Source organism: Erythrolamprus reginae, chromosome 1 (assembly GCF_031021105.1).
Source record: "Erythrolamprus reginae isolate rEryReg1 chromosome 1, rEryReg1.hap1, whole genome shotgun sequence".
NCBI classification, from domain to species: domain Eukaryota; kingdom Metazoa; phylum Chordata; class Lepidosauria; order Squamata; family Dipsadidae; genus Erythrolamprus; species Erythrolamprus reginae.
The window spans coordinates 399,140,901-399,158,679 of NC_091950.1; the positions used below are offsets into that span (position 1 = coordinate 399,140,901).

Sequence of the window (17,779 nt, forward strand, 5' to 3'; positions counted from 1 at the left end):
GGCAGGAGGGCCAGCCTGACCCCCTCTCTCCAGCGCTTAGCTCCCGCTGGGCAAGAGGGCTTGGGAGGCAGGTTCTGCCGGCCACAGGACGATGGCGGGAAAGAGGGGCGGGGAGGACCAGCACCCCCATGCTTAATCCCGCCCCCAACCACGCCCCTTTCCGCCCTCACTGGGCCATAGAAAAATTGTCTTGCTGAAACTGGTCCCTGGTGGAAAAAACGTTGGGGACCACTGTTCTAATCCAACCGCCTGCTTAGGCAGGAAACCCTACACCACTTCAGACAAAGGGTTATCAAACATCTTCTTAAAAAGTTCCAGTGTTGGAGCATTCACCACTTCTGGAGGCAAGCTGTTCCACAGATTAATTGCTCTAACTGTTAGGAAATTTCTCCTTAGTTCTAAGTTGCTTCTCTCCTTGTTCAGCTTCCACCCATTGCTTCTTGTTCTACCCTCAGGTGCTTTGGAGAATAGTTTGACTCCCTCTTCTTTGTGGCAACCTCTGAGATATTGGAAGACTGCCATCATGTCACACCCCTAGTCCTTCTTTTCATTAAACTAGACGTACCCAGTTCCTGCAACCTTCTATTGCCTAATTGCAAGCTTTAAAGAAAGGAAGGGAATGATTTGTAGGTAGAGAATAATTCCATTAATTGTTTTGGTTCTAATTAAAGCCATGGTGGTGTCTAAACACCATGCACTTTTGGGACTACAGCCCCAGAAAGTTTTTAAGAGTCAAATATGGACTTTGCCTCCACCCGATGATGTTACACCATTTAGCACTTAGACTTATATATCACTTCATAGTGCTTTTACAGCCCTCTGTAAGTGGGTTAGTGAATCAGCCCATTGCCCCCAATAATCTGGATCCTCATTTTACTGACCTTGGAAGGATGGAAGGCTGAGTCAACCTTGTGCTGGTGAGAATCAAACTGCTGACAGTCTGCAGAATTAGCCCGCAATACTGCATTCTAACCACTGTGCCATCATGGCTCATCTTAGTTTATTTTCTTAATAAAATTAACAGCAAAACAGTGATTAGAGTGACTGGCTGTTTTCTTCCAACTGGTAGAACATAAGAGAGCATTCCTTCCTGCACTTTAGTTATGATCTACCCTGTTTCCCCAAAAATAAGACGTACCCCGAAAGTAAGGCATGTCAGAGGTTTTGCAGAATTTGCTAATATAAGGCACCCCCTGAAAATAAGGCGTAGTCAAGTTTACATACGGTATGGTGGAAAAACATACGGTACCATTCAAAGCTGTTCATAGTGGTACTGTAATAATGTGGCGTCCCCTGCTGGCCCCTTCCATCGTTTTGTACCGTCCAGTACAGCAGACACAGTCTGCTGCTGTCTCACCGCCATTACAGTCTCCACTACAGTGCGTAGACTGTAGTTCCCCTGGTGGCCGGAAGCTGCAATAGCGGGAGTATACTGTTGTACCATATAAGTGCCGTCGTTTGTGTGGGTGGGTGCCATACTGACAGGTACCGTACCGTAATCAGTGTACCGTACGGCACACTTTCTTTGGGGGGTGTCAGCTTTTCTGCCTGTGAATTTGTCTTATTTGAGAAATATAAGGCACCCCCCGAAAATAAGACGTAGCACAACTTTTGGAGCAAAAATTAATATAAGACAGTGTCTTATTTTCGGGAGAACACGGTATGTAGTGTTCCGATCAGACCTCTGCTGCCTGTGACAGGCTTGATCAGTTGAAGCTGTCACAACCCCTTTTTAATAATACTGACAAGCTTTAATATATGTTAATTGCATTAATATATGTTAATGGTTTTCTAGTGGTTCAGCCTGGTTTGGGTGAAGCGGTAGCAGTGGCGGTGGGAGACTCCATCCTCCCCGGACATCATCACAGATGTTCTGCGCATGCGCCAGTGAAGGGCTGCAAAAATTTTTACTACCACACTGTAAGTGTGGCTTATTTTGTGGGTGCAGCTTGCCAGTCATGTGACCAGGTGGGAGTGGCTTGACGATCATGTGACCGGGGCGTGGCTTCAAGGTCATGTGACTGGCTTAAAGGTGGCCAACTTGATGTCACTCACATGGAGGGTTTGAGTTAGGGTGCCTGGCCTCTCCTCGCCTCAAAGAGATACAATTTCTCTTATTATTACTGAACATCCAAAATATACTATTTAATGCTATGTATATATGCCATATGTGCCTTGCCTTTCATAAGCTTCTTAAAACCCACCTCTGTTGTCAGGCATGGGGGAATTGAGATATTCCCTTCCCCCTAGGCTTATAAAATTTATGCATGGAATGTCTTTATGTATGATTGGTTCTTTAAATTGGGGTTTTTAAAAATTACTTTTAATATTCGATTTGTTTATATTGCCTTTTTACTGTTGTTAGCCGCCCCAAGTCTGCGGAGAGGGGCGGCATACAAATCCAATCAATCAATCAATCAATCAATCAATCAATAAACAAATAAACAAATAAACAAACAAATAAATATTACACACAGGAACACAAAAATATACATTATCTAATATATAAAGTGTACACACACACGCACAGCTCTTCTAAAATTATACACATTCAACCTCATTTACTGGGATAGGAAAAACAAACCCAGAGCCCAGAAGGTAAAAAAAAATCATTTTTTTCCTACCGGTTCTGCATACCTGACGGTAACCCCTCACTGGCATGTGCGGAGGGTTATGTGGAGAAGCATCACATGCGCACGCGCGCTTCCGTTCCCAAACAGGTAGCAAAGGTAAGTGAAACCCACCACTGAGTTGTACCCATGCCACAAACAGTATTCCTTGGTGTTAGTAAGAACCACAGGCTCAATTTTGACTAGTATTCTGTAAATGTAACTAAAACTTTTTTTTATCTTGCATGCACACGCTTTCTCTGTTCCCTGCAAGCTAAAATTGTTAAACATTTCTGTTTATTCTTTTCCTCGGTCAACTCCCTGCTGCGGTATATATGCAGGTCATCTCCCTTGTGAATAGTCTAACCCACCGGGGCTAAATATGGACAGCTGAGACTTAGTCACCCATGGTGGGGTGGGGGGGAGAAAGATTATTAGTGGATGCACTTCCTACACTTTCAGCTGAGATACAGGAGTTCAGAATCTTGTCGCTATAATGCAAATGCTCCAGGGAATACACAGCACATAGAGAGTCTCCGTTAGCTTACAAAGCTTTCACTGGACACATTGCATAGGCCTCACATTAGTCCTAGATACACACCCACATACAGTGGTACCTCTACTTACAAACTTAATTCGTTCCATGACCAGGTTCTTAATTAGAAAAGTTTGTAAGAAGAAGCAATTTTTCCCACAGGAATCAATGTAAAAGCAAATAATGCATGCAATTGGGGAAACCACAGGGAGGGCGGAGACCCTGTTTCCTCCCAGGAGATACCTAGAGAGGCCCCACGGAGGCTTCTTCCCACCTTTTCTGGCCCTGTTTCCTCCCAGGAGATACCTAGAGAAGCCCCACGGAGGCTTCTCCCCACGTTTTCTGGCCCTGTTTCCTCCCAGGAGATACCTAGAGAGGCCCCACGGAGGCTTCTCCCCGCCTTTTCTGGCCCTGTTTCTTCCCAGGAGATACCTAGAGAGGCCCCACAGAGGCTTCTCCCCGCCTTTTCTGGCCCTGTTTCCTCCCAGGAGATACCTAGAGAGGCCCCACGGAGGCTTCTCTCTGCCTTTTCTGGCCCTGTTTCCTCCCAGGAGATTCCTAGAGAGGCCCCACGGAGGCTTCTCCCTGCCGTTTCCAGTTCCAGTTTCAGGTTTGTAAGAGGAAAATGGTTCTTGAGGAGGCAAAAAAGTCTTTAACACCTGGTTCTTATCTAGAAACGTTCATAAGTTGAGGCGTTTGTAGGTAGAGGTAATACTGTACAGTACTTGGTTTCTTCAATTTAGATTGACCAAGATTGTAAAGAGTTTTGGGAGAGAGCCCAGTTCTGGTGATAGATGCATGAATGCCAAATTATCTGTTACACTTTCCCTTTTAATTCCCCGCAACAGCTTTTTTCGCACCTTTCTTCCCGCATCAACTCAGCATTTTTGTCTCCTACAACATGTCAGTTCTTATCGGTGGTATCTCGTATCCATCCTGGTCTGGTTACTTCTTTGCTTTTTTTCCCAATTAACTTATAAAACAACAATACAATTCAGAAAACGTTAAAAAAACAATACAAACGTACAAGTAAAAAGGGAAAGAAGGGTCAGGGGAAGGAAAGAAAAAGAAAAGAGAAAGAAAGAAGAAGGAAAGAGAGAGAGAAAGAAAAAAAGGAAGGAAAAATAGCACATGTCATTTTCTTTGTTTACATTTCTGATAGTTTGAAAAGCAGACTGCACCTACCATCATCATTATTACTTCTTTGCTTTTCACTCTTCTCTGGATGTCTGTGGTTTTCTTCCTGTTGAAAATGTCATGCATCTCTTCCAATATTTTATTTCCTGTTGCAGGATCTCTAAATTAGAGGGTATCTTGGAGATGTTCTGTTGCAGGCAACCTATCAGCTAAGAACTATACACATATTTCACACACAGGCTGCAACGTGTTAGTTTAAATTATGCACAATAAAAGATTATTGTTGCCTGAACATATAAACTATATTATGATTTATTCTGATGACAAATTAACATTCTGCTGTTAACATACCGCTAGGAGGTACATGCAAGTTACTACTTCACACCAAGGGGAAAGATAAAGAAGTAACAAAGAGTCTCTGCCTATCAGTATCCAAGCAGAAAACCCAGAGGATCCCTAATCGTTGTTGCATTCCCTAGTCCCTCCAAGAAATCCTTTTCTTATTTCATGTTTTCTTATAAAAATTTGACTTCATTGGTTTAAATAAGGGAATTTCTCATTATTATTTTTCCAAAAGTGCAAGAGTCACAGTTATAAAGTGTTAAAGGATTAGTGCAAGATTTGTGAAATTCTTTAATTTGGGGCTTTGGGTAAGAAGATCTAAAGCACCCAGGGGTGGGTTCCTTCCAGTTCGGACTAGATTGCCAGAACCGTTTGCGACCCCATGGTGATGTATTTTTTGCATTGCGGATCTGGTTTTGTATGTGCCATTCTGTACTCGCTGCCATCTTTTTTTCCTGAAATTTTGGCCGATTTTCCTGTCTTTTGATGGCTTTTTTTTGTTCTATGCTTTGAAAAAAGCCCTCCTGCCCGGCCCCAGGTTAACACTGACTTTTATTTCTTTGCCTGTGTTCTGTCGGGCTCTCTTGCAACGTTCCCTCTAATTTTTTTTCGGGGTGAGCAGAAAAGTATAGTGTCTGAGCGGCAGTCCCTTCGGGACTGGGCAGCATAGAAGTATGTATGTATGTATGTATGTATGTATGTATAAATAAATAAATAAATAAAGTAAGTGTGGGTGTGCGCTATCACAAATGAGCGAGTTCTTGCATCCATAATTCTATATTTTCAATAGTTTATTTTCAAATACACAGTAATCATTCAACACTCCAAACTATCTAGGATTAGCCTCTTACAACAGCCATTGCAAATTATAAATCTTTCCCTCTAGAAATACCAAGATGTATTTGAGAACTTTAGGTTTAGTCAGTCTCAGATTAAAAACATTATCAATATCCAATATATTCATAAATGTATTTAATAAGTCAAAAAAGTCTGGCTCGCCTTACAGTTTCTCACGTCTGTCTCTCACATTGATGACTATTCCATCTTTGTCTTTGTCCACTCCATCTTTGTCTTTGTCCACTCCATCGTTGTCTTTGTCCACTCCACCGTTGTCTTTGTCCATTCCATTGTTGTCTTTGTCCATTCCATCTTTGTCTTTGTCCACTCCATCGTTGCCAAGATCAATCTGTCAGATCAAAAATATTAACTGTATTTAACTGTAAGTCAAAACAGGAATCAGAATTATTGGAAAACTGGTTACTCACTGAAAGTATGGCTCAGGCTCACCTTTGAGGTTCTCACGTCTGTCTTTCATTCATGATGACCATTCCATTGTTGTCTTTGTCCATTCCATCTTTGTCTTTGTCCACTCCATCGTTGTCTTTGTCCACTCCACCGTTGTCTTTGTCCATTCCATTGTTGTCTTTGTCCATTCCATCTTTGTCTTTGTCCACTCCATCGTTGCCAAGATCAATCTGTCAGATCAAAAATATTAATTGTATTTAACTGTAAGTCAAAACAGGAATCAGAATTATTGGAAAACTGGTTACTCACTGAAAGTATGGCTCAGGCTCACCTTAGAGGTTCTCACGTCTGCCTTTCATTCATGATGACCATTCCATTGTTGTCTTTGTCCATTCCATCTTTGTCTTTGTCCACTCCATCGTTGCCAAGATCAATCTGTCAGATCAAAAATATTAATTGTATTTAACTGTAAGTCAAAACAGGAATCAGAATTATTGGAAAACTGGTTACTCACTGAAAGTATGGCTCAGGCTCACCTTAGAGGTTCTCACGTCTGCCTTTCATTCATGATGACCATTCCATTGTTGTCTTTGTCCATTCCATCTTTGTCTTTGTCCACTCCATCGTTGTCTTTGTCCACTCCACCGTTGTCTTTGTCCATTCCATTGTTGTCTTTGTCCATTCCATCTTTGTCTTTGTCCACTCCATCGTTGCCAAGATCAATCTGTCAGATCAAAAATATTAATTGTATTTAACTGTAAGTCAAAACAGGAATCAGAATTATTGGAAAACTGGTTACTCACTGAAAGTATGGCTCAGGCTCACCTTAGAGGTTCTCACGTCTGCCTTTCATTCATGATGACCATTCCATTGTTGTCTTTGTCCATTCCATCTTTGTCTTTGTCCACTCCATCGTTGCCAAGATCAATCTGTCAGATCAAAAATATTAATTGTATTTAACTGTAAGTCAAAACAGGAATCAGAATTATTGGAAAACTGGTTACTCACTGAAAGTATGGCTCAGGCTCACCTTAGAGGTTCTCACGTCTGCCTTTCATTCATGATGACCATTCCATTGTTGTCTTTGTCCATTCCATCTTTGTCTTTGTCCACTCCATCGTTGTCTTTGTCCACTCCACCGTTGTCTTTGTCCATTCCATTGTTGTCTTTGTCCATTCCATCTTTGTCTTTGTCCACTCCATCGTTGCCAAGATCAATCTGTCAGATCAAAAATATTAACTGTATTTAACTATAAGTCAAAACAGGAATCAGAATTATTGGAAAACTGGTTACTCACTGAAAGTATGGCTCAGGCTCACCTTAGAGGTTCTCACGTCTGTCTTTCATTCATGATGACCATTCCATTGTTGTCTTTGTCCATTCCATCTTTGTCTTTGTCCACTCCATCGTTGTCTTTGTCCACTCCACCGTTGTCTTTGTCCATTCCATTGTTGTCTTTGTCCATTCCATCTTTGTCTTTGTCCACTCCATCGTTGCCAAGATCAATCGGTCAGATCAAAAATATTAACTGCTTTTAACTATAAGTCAAAACAGGAATCAGAATTATTGGAAAACTGGTTACTCACTGAAAGTATGGCTCAGGCTCACCTTTGAGGTTCTCACGTCTGTCTTTCATTCATGATGACCATTCCATTGTTGTCTTTGTCCATTCCATCTTTGTCTTTGTCCATTCCATCTTTGTCTTTGTCCACTCCATCGTTGCCAAGATCAATCGGTCAGATCAAAAATATTAACTGCTTTTTAACTATAAGTCAAAACAGGAATCAGAATTATTGGAAAACTGGTTACTCACTGAAAGTATGGCTCAGGCTCACCTTTGAGGTTCTCACGTCTGTCTTTCATTCATGATGACCATTCCATTGTTGTCTTTGTCCATTCCATTGTTGTCTTTGTCCATTCCATCTTTGTCTTTGTCCACTCCATCGTTGCCAAGATCAATCGGTCAGATCAAAAATATTAACTGCTTTTAACTATAAGTCAAAACAGGAATCAGAATTATTGGAAAACTGGTTACTCACTGAAAGTATGGCTCAGGCTCACCTTTGAGGTTCTCACGTCTGTCTTTCATTCATGATGACCATTCCATTGTTGTCTTTGTCCATTCCATCTTTGTCTTTGTCCATTCCATCTTTGTCTTTGTCCACTCCATCGTTGCCAAGATCAATCGGTCAGATCAAAAATATTAACTGCTTTTAACTATAAGTCAAAACAGGAATCAGAGTTATTGGAAAACTGGTTACTCACTGAAAGTATGGCTCAGGCTCACCTTAGAGTTTCTCACGTCTGTCTTTCATTGATGACCATTCCAAGTACACTTTGTCAAGATCAACTTGTGTCCCTGAAGTCTGGTAAGTGCGGATTCGCATCAGCATATCCAAGTGCTCAGGTTGCAACTTATTACGAACTTTGTTCTTGATGGCATTCATCAGGCTGAAACCTCGTTCACAATCAGCACTTGATGCTTGGAAAGTTGCGCAAATATCCAGCAGACGTGACAGAGTTCCAAACTGTTGGTCTTTCAGTGCAAACTGCACCACATCATCGAATGAGTGCATTGATCCAGACTTGAATTTTTCTGAGATCAGAAATCTGAAGTCACAATATTGTTTCTGTACAGCTGATGTGATGCTGACTTCATCAAAATTATCAAAGAAATGCTGAAATTTTCCAACCAGGGTTGCAATTTCAGTTCTCCCAAAATTAAAAGTGGTCACCTTTGACAGAGCAGCAGTGTCAAATATCTTCCAATCTGTCAACTCATTCTCTGGAAAGCGACTTTCAAGATGGAAGCACAAACATTCAATAAATTTCAGTATGGGAGTCATGTTAATGTCTGGGTTGCTTTGCATATAGTCATGAACTTTTTCATTCCAGTGAACTGTTTCGCCTAAATACTGAATGCGAAGCTTGGCTACTCTGGCCCTCACAAACTGAGCAGCTTCAATTGGTGTCAGGTTGCTTCTTTGCAATAGCTTGTTCAATTCAGCCAATTCGCAAACAACATCATCAAACACGATCAGTGCAGCATGAACCTGTGTATTTGTCAACTTTTTGTAGCAATATTTACATGTTGGATCGCTGTATTCTTCTTTACAGTACTCAACCAAAACTGGAATGTTTCTCATTAATGCTTGCAATGCGAAATGTCTGGAAAGCCATCGTACCTCATTCAAAGCTCTGAAGGCTACCGAATCACATTCCATAATGGCTGCTAAATCTATAAATGCTTGTTTCTTCAGAGTGGAGCGGGCGAATATACTGTAGACACTTCGCAGTAAAGTCTCAATGACTTTCATCAATGGGATATCCTTACACGCATCATCAATCCCAAGGTCTTCTCGGTGTGCCACACAGTGCTGTTCTAGCAAATGGGACACATCTCGACGAAGCTGTGCAGCCACGCCATTATTCTTGCCCAGCATCACAGATGCACCATCTGACGTAAGCATGACCATCTTTTGAAGGTCGATGTTGTTCGCAGCATAGAACTCCTTTATGGCTGTTGTGATTGCTGTGCTGTTGCAAGCTGACAACTTTAAAATTCCTATAAACATGGTCTTATAAATTGTGGCATTAGATGGGCGGAATTTAGCATACAAAATCAACATTTTGGTTAATGTTATATCAGTGCTTTCATCGACAATAAGAGTATGGCAACTGGCATTACAAAGTTCATGCAATACTTCCCTCTGAACAACTGCGTTGATGCACTCCACAAATTCAAAGGCATAATTCTTGCTGCGCCAGCTCTCTGGAATGGAAACATACCTTCCTATATGGTCATGTACGTCTTGGACTGATAACATCGACGCATCCATTTTTATGGCCAGCAATACATTGTCAATCAAAACTTTAACTCCATCAGCCCTGGCATTTCTTCGCAGGGAAACTTCTTTTCTCTTCGCTCTGTCTTCTGCACTTTCAGTCAGTAGTCTCTGCAGCCCTCCAGATTTCTGGTACTGTAATTTGGTGACCGAATCCAGGTGAACCTTTTGAATGATGTGACGCTTCAAATAATCAATCTTCCAATCAACCCATTTCTTTCCGGTGGCGAATGGGCAACCTGCACGGGCTTCTTTGCATATCTGGCAAACAATATCTTCATTATTTTCACTATAAGTGAAGATATTGCCCAGTTTTGTCATTTGGTTTTTACTTGAGGTTGGCAGTTTAGTTTCCACCAACTCATTCAGCCACTCAGGCTTAAACTTTAAGCTTTTCTTCGGGAAATTTAGCCCAGCCCCAGTACTACTATCATTAGCTTTGCGCTTCAAGCCTTGTGAAGCACCACTGCCAGAAGCCTTGTCTGCCATTGAATGAGGGGCTTGCAGTCTTGTTGGCGTCGCCACTGATTTTATGCAACCTCTGAGAAAATAAATAAAAAATTAAAAAATCAAGTGATGCACTTACTGAATGCTTATTTGTTTATTTTGCTCAGAAAATCCCCTCCCAGCTGTGTGTAATTTTTTCAATTTATAGATAGATAAGATTAGCCATTTTCTGAGCAAAATAAACAAATAAGCATCATTTTTTTCATTTCATTTTTCATTTCATTACGTTCAGAAATGTTCAGGAAAAAAGTATTCAAAAAAACACTTCCAATAGCTAGAACCAAACTTTTTTACTCCAGGTCTAAAAGCACCAGCATGAATGCAAGTGTAAGTATTTTTGCCCAGCAAAAATTAAACAAGCAAAACACACACACCCCTTAGAAAGAAGAACCCCTCAAATGAGATAAAGTCATGTAATTTCAAGTTTCAGACATGCAGGGAAAATTCTTTTACAATTTTGTTTTGGATCTAAAAGGACCCAAGGACGAGAACAGCAGGGTTAAATATAATTTTTGCATTGTACATTTTCAGGGATGATGATCTGGAAAGTATAACATGGCAATAAAAAATGACACCAACTTTGAAAAGGCGATTAAGGTTCACCTTCTCTAGTCGTCCTGCCTTGAGCACAGAAATAATTTTTCTTTCCCTGCCTTTCTCCCTCTTTCTCTCCCTTTCTCTTCAATGTTTGGAATCTCTCTTGTCCTAGGAAGAAATTGAATACAGAGAAAATTGAAATACATTTAGTCAAATAGCTTGAGCTAGTGCTTTACTTTTTAATTTTGAAGAAAGTCTTACTGATTAACCCTAGAAGACCAGGAAAGGATAAAAGTAATTATTTTATCATTATTTGTTTTTTTAAAAATAATCGCTGCCCCCTCTCCTCTCTCCCTCTTTCCTTTCTATTTTTCTCTCCCCCTGCCTCTATCTCTCCCTTCCTTTTCCCTCTCTCTATCCTACTTTCCCCCTCTCCTTCTTTTCTATCTCATCCTCCCTCTTTCCTTTCTATCTCTCCCTCCCTATTTCCCTCTCCCTTCCTTCCTCTTTCTTTCCCTCTCTCTCCTCTTTCTTTCTCTCTTCCTTCCTGTTTCTTCCTCTTTCTTGCTCTTTCTATCTCCCCCCTTCCCTCCCTCCATGTCCTTCCCTCTCCCTCCTTCCCCCCTCTTTCTCTCTTTTTTGCTTCCTCTCTTTCTCTCCCCCCCTCTCTTGCTGTATCTCTCTCTCTCTCTCTTGCTTTCTCTTTCTCTCTCTCTCTCTCTTTTTCGTACACCAGGCAGCCGCAGCAGCTGGCAGAAGGTGGTCAGCTGTGAGGTGGCTACTCCGCGGCCGCCGCAAGGGAAGCTGGAGCCGGGCAGAGTGCAGCGCAAAACAAGAAGATCCCGCCTTTCGGCGGGATCTTTTCTTCTTATTTTGCCGTGCGCTCCGTCCGGCTGGGGCTTCCCTTGTGGCGGCCGCGTGTGAGCTTTGGGGCCCGGAGCCGGAGGGAGGAAGGGTGGCCGGCGGCAGCGGGAGGGCGGCGGCGGCGGCGGTAGGACGGCGGCACCGGGCAATAGCGGCGGGCGGCCCGAACAGAGGCACCGTCGCGGCGTTTGGACATGGAAGCTCGAGCCGGGCGGAGTGCAGCGCAAAAAAAGAAGAAAATGTCAGCTGTGAGGCGCGCCTCCCCCGCGCCTTTCCGCGGGATCTTTTCTTCTTATTTTGCCGTGCGCTCCGTCCGGCTGGGGCTTCCCTTGTGGCGGCCGCGTGTGAGCTTTGGGGCCCGGAGCCGGAGGGAGGAAGGGTGGCCGGCGGCAGCGGGAGGGCGGCGGCGGCGGCGGTAGGACGGCGGCACCGGGCAATAGCGGCGGGCGGCCCGAACAGAGGCACCGACGCGGCGTTTGGACATGGAAGCTCGAGCCGGGCGGAGTGCAGCGCAAAAAAAGAAGAAAATGTCAGCTGTGAGGCGCGCCTCCCCCCCGCCTTTCGGCGGGATCTTTTCTTCTTATTTTGCCGTGCGCTCCGTCCGGCTGGGGCTTCCCTTGTGGCGGCCGCGTGTGAGCTTTGGGGCCCGGAGCCGGAGGGAGGAAGGGTGGCCGGCGGCAGCGGGAGGGCGGCGGCGGCGGCGGCGGTAGGACGGCGGCACCGGGCAATAGCGGCGGGCGGCCCGAACAGAGGCACCGACGCGGCGTTTGGACATGGAAGCTCGAGCCGGGCGGAGTGCAGCGCAAAAAAAGAAGAAAATGTCAGCTGTGAGGCGCGCCTCCCCCGCGCCTTTCCGCGGGATCTTTTCTTCTTATTTTGCCGTGCGCTCCGTCCGGCTGGGGCTTCCCTTGTGGCGGCCGCGTGTGAGCTTTGGGGCCCGGAGCCGGAGGGAGGAAGGGTGGCCGGCGGCAGCGGGAGGGCGGCGGCGGCGGCGGTAGGACGGCGGCACCGGGCAATAGCGGCGGGCGGCCCGAACAGAGGCACCGACGCGCCGTTTGGACATGGAAGCTCGAGCCGGGCGGAGTGCAGCGCAAAAAAAGAAGAAAATGTCAGCTGTGAGGCGCGCCTCCCCCGCGCCTTTCCGCGGGATCTTTTCTTCTTATTTTGCCGTGCGCTCCGTCCGGCTGGGGCTTCCCTTGTGGCGGCCGCGTGTGAGCTTTGGGGCCGGGAGGAAGGGTGCCGCTGCTGCCGGCCAGCCACCCTTCCTCCCTTCGAGCCCCAAAGCTCATACGCGGCCTCCGCAAGGGAAACTCCAGCCAGGCGGAGCGCTGCAGCTGCCGGAAAAGTCGGACTCTCGGAAGGCGCAAGTAAGAGGGCCCCGCGGAAAGGTAACACGCCCGGTCGTCGGCACCCCCCAGGCTTAGAGGCCTAGAACACCCACACCGACGAGGCACCCGGTCGGCGGCAACCTCCCCCCTCCACACACACACCGAGGCTTACAGGCCTAGCGCTGGGCTGCGCCACCAGCCCTCTTACTTTGCTGCGTCACTCGGCAGTCAGCGCGGCAACCCCACACACGCACACCGACGAGGCACCCGATCGGCGGCAAACCCCCCCACACACACACACACTGAGGCTTAGAGGCCTTGCGCCACCAGCCCTCTTACTTTGCTGCGTCACTCTCGGCAGTCGGCGGGCGGCGGCAACCCCACACACGCACACCAACGAGGCACCCGGTCGGCAGCAACACACACACACACACACCGAGGCTTAGAGGCCTAGCGGTGGGCTGCGCCACCAGCCCTGCCTCACCCGTCTCGGCAATCCGGCGGCAACCCCCACCCCACCGAGGCTTAGAGCCGAGGCCCGATTTTCTTACCTTACCCAACGTCAGCTAAACAACCGTTTGGCTGCCAGAGGGCGGGGAGGAGAAAATCCAGGATTTAAGGGGCGGGGAAGAAAGCGGGCCTGCTGTGATTGGCCACTTTGCACTTTGTTTCCCGCCTTTGCTTAAGGAACTGTTGCTGCCCTATGTTGTAGAGCAGCAACCGTTCTGATTTCAAATTCCAGCACGGAGGTCGGTCCTCTGCGCTAAATTTGAAATTCCCGGGCCGACGAGTAGAAACCTCTGCGCTATAGCGCACTGCGCAGCTTACAGGGAACTATGCTCTCTTGTATAATCCTCCCAAAAATTCAGAGGTACAAATTTCAGACACACACACGTTTGAAAATTCAAAACAATGTTCTTTATAATGAAAATTCACTTCAACCAAGCCCTCTTTTTGTATAGCAAAGAGCACTCGTCTCCAATCAAACTAGTAATTTGTACAAGTCCCTTATCGGTTCTGAGATACTTAGCTTGCAGCTGTGAGGCAATTCACAGTCCTCCTTCTTTCACAAAGTGAAACACACTTTGTTCTGGTTTAGTTTCAAAGCGGGGAAAAATCAGCACACAAAAAGTCAAAGTCAGTAAAGCAGTCACGAAACACAAGGATCAGATAATCCTCCACAATGGCCAAACCCACAGGCTGCTATTTATAGCAGCCTCACTAATTACCACAGCCCCACCCAAACACAGGTGGCCTCATTTTCTTTGATAATAATCTCTCAGTTGTTGTTGCCTATGATCTCCTTCTGAGCTGTCTGCCACACTCTCCTCCTCCTCCCTATCACTCATGTCTTCTTGGTCAGAGGAGCCTTCATCAGCAGATTCCACCGGGGGCAAAACAGGCCTGCAGCATGTGGATGTCTCCCCCACATCCACAGTCCTTGGGGCAGGAGCTGGGCCAGAGCTAACCACAACAGCCTGAAGCACAGCTGATCAGCTCATCAGCTGTGCTTGGGGCTGAATCCACCTTCTCAGTATGCACGGAAATGAAATTCCACGAGGGAGGCACGATGGGAACTGGTGGCAAAGGTAAATGGAACCCATCCCTGAAAGCACCTTCCCATTTTTTCCTCTTAGAGATGGGCTGAAGGAGGAAGGCCTTGGTAGAAAGGCTAAAAATTTCCCAACTGAATAAATTAGAGCTTATCAGAAGATTTATGTCTGAGATATTTACCCATGAAACAAGGAGTCTGCTAGTGAGTTTTTGAATAATCACTTAGGGTACTAGTTTTGCAGGCACATTCAATAGTGAGTTGCTACCAGTGCGTTAGCAGATTGTGCAATGGTAGCGGCCACCAGATTGTGCAATTTGCGTGTGACTACTCCAGTGGCAGTTCTATGGGCGCCACCATCTTTTTTGGGGGGATTTTTAGTTTCGTGCGCATGCGCAGAAGCAAAAAACATGCCGGGGACGTGCTTGCACACGTGCAACACAACTGAAGCTGCGCATGCCCTTGCGCCAGTAGCAGCAGCAGTAGCAATCCGCCCCTGCGCACATCATACTGGATTTGATAAAATGTAGTCGGATAGTTACAGCTGGGCATGTTGTCTGAACCAGGGCTTCACACGAAGACATAATAGGAATGCAAGTTAAGTGACTATAATTATTGTGCTTTCGTTAGCCCAAGTTTATCATTTAGCAATTTGAATCTTTCCCTCCCTTCTAGAAGTATGGTAATTTACTATGTGTAGATTGTAAGCAAGGATTTAGGGGCTATAACTCCAACCCCAGCCAACTACTTGCTAGCAAGAGACACACCAGTTTCGCAAGACATGACAGTATCCTTTAGCCTGGGCCATGTATGGGAAAATGGTTGAAGCTTGAAATAGTTTTCTGAGTGTATGTAATGAGTCACTGTATCCATACTTTTTTGCTCCTCTCTCTCTCTCTTTCTCTCTCTCTCTCTCTGTCTCTGTCTCTCCCTCTTTCTCTCTCTGTCTCTCTGTCTGTCTCTGTCTCTCCCTCTTTCTCTGTCTGTCTCTCTGTCTCTGTCTCTCCCTCTTTCTCTCTCTGTCTCTTTCTCTCTCTGTCTCTCTCTCTCTGTCTCTCCCTCTTTCTCTTTCTCTCTCTGTCTCTTTCTCTCTCTGTCTCTTTCTCTCTCTGTCTCTTTCTCTCTCTGTCTCTCTCTCTCTGTCTCTCCCTCTTTCTCTCTCTGTCTCTCTGTCTGTCTCTGTCTCTCCCTCTTTCTCTCTCTGTCTCTTTCTCTGTCTCTCTCTCTCTCCCTCTGTCTCTCTCTTTCTTTCTAACACACACACACACACACACACTGTGCTATTATAAATAGATTTAGGAGGGCTGGTTGAAAGGCCGTCCATGACTGTGTTTATATTTGGAACTTGGAAGGTCTTGTTTGTCCATATGAAGTCTGGTATTAAGACGCTGTCTGAAGGCAAGATTGCAAGGCTGGGGAAGCTGGTCTCTTAACAGTTCAAAGCCCGCAAACTACCTGGCGCAGGCTGTCTTGGTGGCTCTTGAATACAGAAAACGTGCTGTTGCTGCAGCAGAGAAACCCCTGGGTGAAAGGATGCTGAATGAAATGGGATTATTTCCATGCAAGCTATTAGCATTCGGAAAAATTGAATATGGAAAACGTAGGTGTTCTTGACATCCTTCCAGATGTTTTGGACAAATCTTATAAAATTGACCAGGCTAGCTTGGGCTGATAAGAGTTGTTGGTCCAAAGTCCCTGGAGAGGAGGGGAGCATGTTTGGTGTTCAAGCTTGGATTTAGGACCTCTGTAATGAGGTGAGCTGAGGGTCCAAATGTGAAAACCCTATTCAAGCAGGAGGGTGGCAAGATATTAATTTGGGAAGCAGGTGTTTCTCCTGCCTCCTACTCTCTGTTTTGATGTACAGTGATCCCTCACCACTTTGCGATTCACCTTTCGCGGACTGGGTGCATCACGGGTTTTTATAAAATATTAATGGAAAAAATATATAGCGGATTTCCGCTACTTCGCGGGTTTTCTGCAGAACTCGATCTGAGACGCAGTCTGCATTGGTTGCCGATCAGTTTCCGGCCACAATTCAAAGTGTTGGTTATGACCTATAAAGCCCTTCATGGCACCGGACCAGAATATCTCCGGGACCGCCTTCTGCCGCACGAATCCCAGCGACCGGTTAGGTCCCACAGAGTTGGCCTTCTCCGGGTCCTGTCGACTAAACAATGTGATTTGGTGGGACCCAGGGGAAGAGCCCTCTCTGTGGCGGCCGCGGCCCTCTGGAACCAACTCCCCCCAGAGATCAGAATTGCCCCCACCCTCCTTGCCTTTCGTAAACTTCTCAAAGCCCACCTCTGCCGTCAGGCAGGGGGGAATTGAAATATCTTCCCCAGGCCTATATAATTTATATATGGTGTGTTGTGTGCATGTTTTTAAATTATGGGTTTTTAACTTCGTATTATTAGATTTGTATTGTACATTGTTTCTATCACTGCTGTGAGCCGCCCCGAGTCTACGGAGAGGGGTGGCATACAAATTTAATAAATAAATAAATGAATGAATGAATGAATGAATGGATTGAATGAATAAATAAATAAATAAGTGTAAAGGTACAATACATGCACAGAACAGTGTGGGAATGGTTATTAAGGGAATGGGAAAAGTTTATGTAGCGTAAAAGTGTGGGGGAGGGTTTATAAAGACTTAAAATAGTGTATAAATACTTAAATAAATATAGCGCCCCTACTTCACGGATTTTCCTTTATCATGGGTGGTCCTGGAACGTAACACCCGTGATAAACGAGGGATCACTGTACTGGTTACCAGACTGAGTTACATGTCAATTTTGATGAACAAACACTAAGAGGACTTTGTTCTTGGAGCCCATTGACCTTCCCCTTCATTGGAGGTGCTCTAGTGGAAGCCAGGTTACTGTTTGTTGGCCATGCTTTCATCTGGATTTGTGCACTGAACATCGGTCTCTCCAGTTCTGTGTCAGCCCATCTGTTTTCTTTTGTCCTGGAGTGCAAAATATAAAGATCTTCGTTCCAGGAAGGCAGATTCTGACTGTCTGTGAAGAAAAGGGATGCCTCCAAACAGTAGGAGTAATTTGATGACAGAGGCCAGGGCCAGGAGAGTGGGGGGCCTCTCTTTTGTTGAATTGAGTCCAGGCAGAGGCTAGACAGCCATCTGTTGGGGATGCTTTAAACTTGGCTTCCTGCACTGAGCAGGAATGCTTTGACTTGGCCTACACGGGTCCTTCCAAGTCTGTGATTCTGTGGTTTTGAAGGCTGCCTGCTTCCAGCTCTCAGATGTGCTTTACCAACACT

At 45.4% G+C, this 17,779-nt stretch overlaps 2 protein-coding genes and 1 long non-coding RNA gene across 3 annotated transcripts in view; 1 reads left to right on the plus strand and 2 right to left on the minus strand.

Moving 5' to 3' along the window:
• The window catches only part of TMEM132E (transmembrane protein 132E), a 454,008-nt gene that overhangs the window by 129,533 nt on the left and 306,696 nt on the right, over positions 1–17,779 (plus strand). The gene's annotated exons all lie outside the window — the stretch shown is intronic.
• LOC139162150 (uncharacterized) lies at positions 5,918–8,076 on the minus strand. Its single transcript, XR_011558265.1, has 6 exons — positions 7,188–8,076; positions 6,899–7,086; positions 6,694–6,797; positions 6,405–6,592; positions 6,200–6,303; positions 5,918–6,098 (listed from the first exon to the last, which is right to left on the minus strand). It is a non-coding gene; the product is annotated as an uncharacterized lncRNA (long non-coding RNA).
• Positions 8,157–10,896, minus strand: LOC139158135 (zinc finger protein 862-like). Its single transcript, XM_070735555.1, has 2 exons — positions 10,824–10,896; positions 8,157–10,254 (listed from the first exon to the last, which is right to left on the minus strand). The coding sequence occupies exon 2, from the start codon at positions 10,200–10,202 to the stop codon at positions 8,157–8,159; it is 2,046 nt and encodes a 681-aa protein (XP_070591656.1). The 5' UTR covers positions 10,203–10,254; positions 10,824–10,896.

Coding starts and splice junctions, on each gene's coding strand:
- LOC139158135 (XM_070735555.1), bottom strand. CDS start 10,202: ATGGCAGACAAGGCTTCTGGCAGTGGTGCTTCACAAGGCTTGAAGCGC.